At 41.0% G+C, this 1,342-nt stretch overlaps 1 protein-coding gene across 1 annotated transcript; it reads left to right on the plus strand.

Annotated features, from left to right (window-relative positions):
• Positions 1-936, plus strand: LOC132662538 (olfactory receptor 5M8). Its single transcript, XM_060607993.3, has one exon. The coding sequence runs from the start codon at positions 1-3 to the stop codon at positions 934-936; it is 936 nt and encodes a 311-aa protein (XP_060463976.2).
• Positions 937-1,342: the final 406 nt, after the last annotated feature.

Raw genomic sequence — 1,342 nt, forward strand, 5'->3', positions numbered from 1 at the left:
ATGAGAAGAAATTTCACCTCGGTGAATGAGTTCATTCTTCTTGGACTGACCAGTCACCTGGAATTACAGATTCTCCTCTTCCTGCTGTTTCTGGCCATTTACACGGCCACAGTCGCAGGGAATCTTGGCATGATTGTACTCATCCAGGTCAATGCCCGGCTGCACAAACCCATGTACTTTTTTCTGAGCCACTTATCCTTTGTGGATCTGTGTTTCTCTTCCAATGTGACTCCAAAGATGCTGGAGATTTTCTTGTTGGAGAAGAAAACTATTTCTTACCCTGCATGTCTGGTGCAGTGTTACTTTTTTATTGCCTTGGTCCACGTGGAGATCTACATCCTGGCTGTGATGGCCTTTGATCGGTACATGGCCATCTGCAACCCTCTGCTTTATGGCAGCAAGATGTCCAAGAGTGTGTGCACATCCCTCATCACCGGGCCTTATGTGTATGGAGCGCTCACTGGCCTCATGGAAACCATGTGGACTTACAACCTAGCCTTCTGTGGCCCCAATGAAATTAACCACTTCTACTGTGCTGACCCACCACTGATTAAGCTGGCTTGTTCTGACACTTCCAACAAAGAGCTGTCCATGTTTGTTGTGGCTGGATGTAACCTCTCCTTTTCTCTCCTCATCATCCTGATTTCCTACCTTTATATTTTTCCCGCTATCCTGAGGATTCGTGCCACAGAAGGCAGGCACAAAGCTTTTTCCACCTGTGGCTCCCATCTGATAGCTGTCACCATATTCTACGCAACTCTTTTCTTCATGTATCTTAGACCCCCTTCAAAGGAATCTGTGGAACAGGGAAAAATGGTTGCTGTATTTTATACAACGGTAATTCCCATGTTGAACCCCATGATTTATAGCCTTAGGAATAAAGAGGTGAAAGAAGCATTAACCAAAGAGTTGATAAGAAAAAGAAGATTTTCTTAAAAGCTATCACTATTCTTTTGGGTCCCAATTTTTTCTCAACCTTTTTTTCCCGAAGTTACAGGATGGAATTGATGATGCATTGAGAAATAGGGTACAGCAAAGGGGGAACATTACATTTTCATAAGTTTTAATAAGTTTTTAAAAATCCAAGCACAAATAGTACAATTTCCATTACAAAAGTTTGTGTGTTTGCACTTGCCATTCATTTTTCTTACTAGTTATTTCAATTTCTTTGCTTTATTGTACACATGGTAGCATTACATTTCTCGGTTTTGGATTTAGGTAGAAGGGTGTGACTATTTCTGGACCATGAGTTTTATTAGAATTTATTAGAATTCATATGTATCCCTTCTCAGTTGAGCATTCAATTGTGAGAAAATCTTTCAGCGTTCTTGTTTTGTTTTGT

Source organism: Panthera onca, chromosome D1 (genome assembly GCF_046562875.1).
Source record: "Panthera onca isolate mPanOnc1 chromosome D1, mPanOnc1 haplotype 2, whole genome shotgun sequence".
Taxonomy (NCBI): domain Eukaryota; kingdom Metazoa; phylum Chordata; class Mammalia; order Carnivora; family Felidae; genus Panthera; species Panthera onca.

Excerpts from the sequence above, each read along its gene's own strand:
- LOC132662538 (XM_060607993.3), top strand. The coding sequence starts at position 1 with ATGAGAAGAAATTTCACCTCGGTGAATGAGTTCATTCTTCTTGGACTG.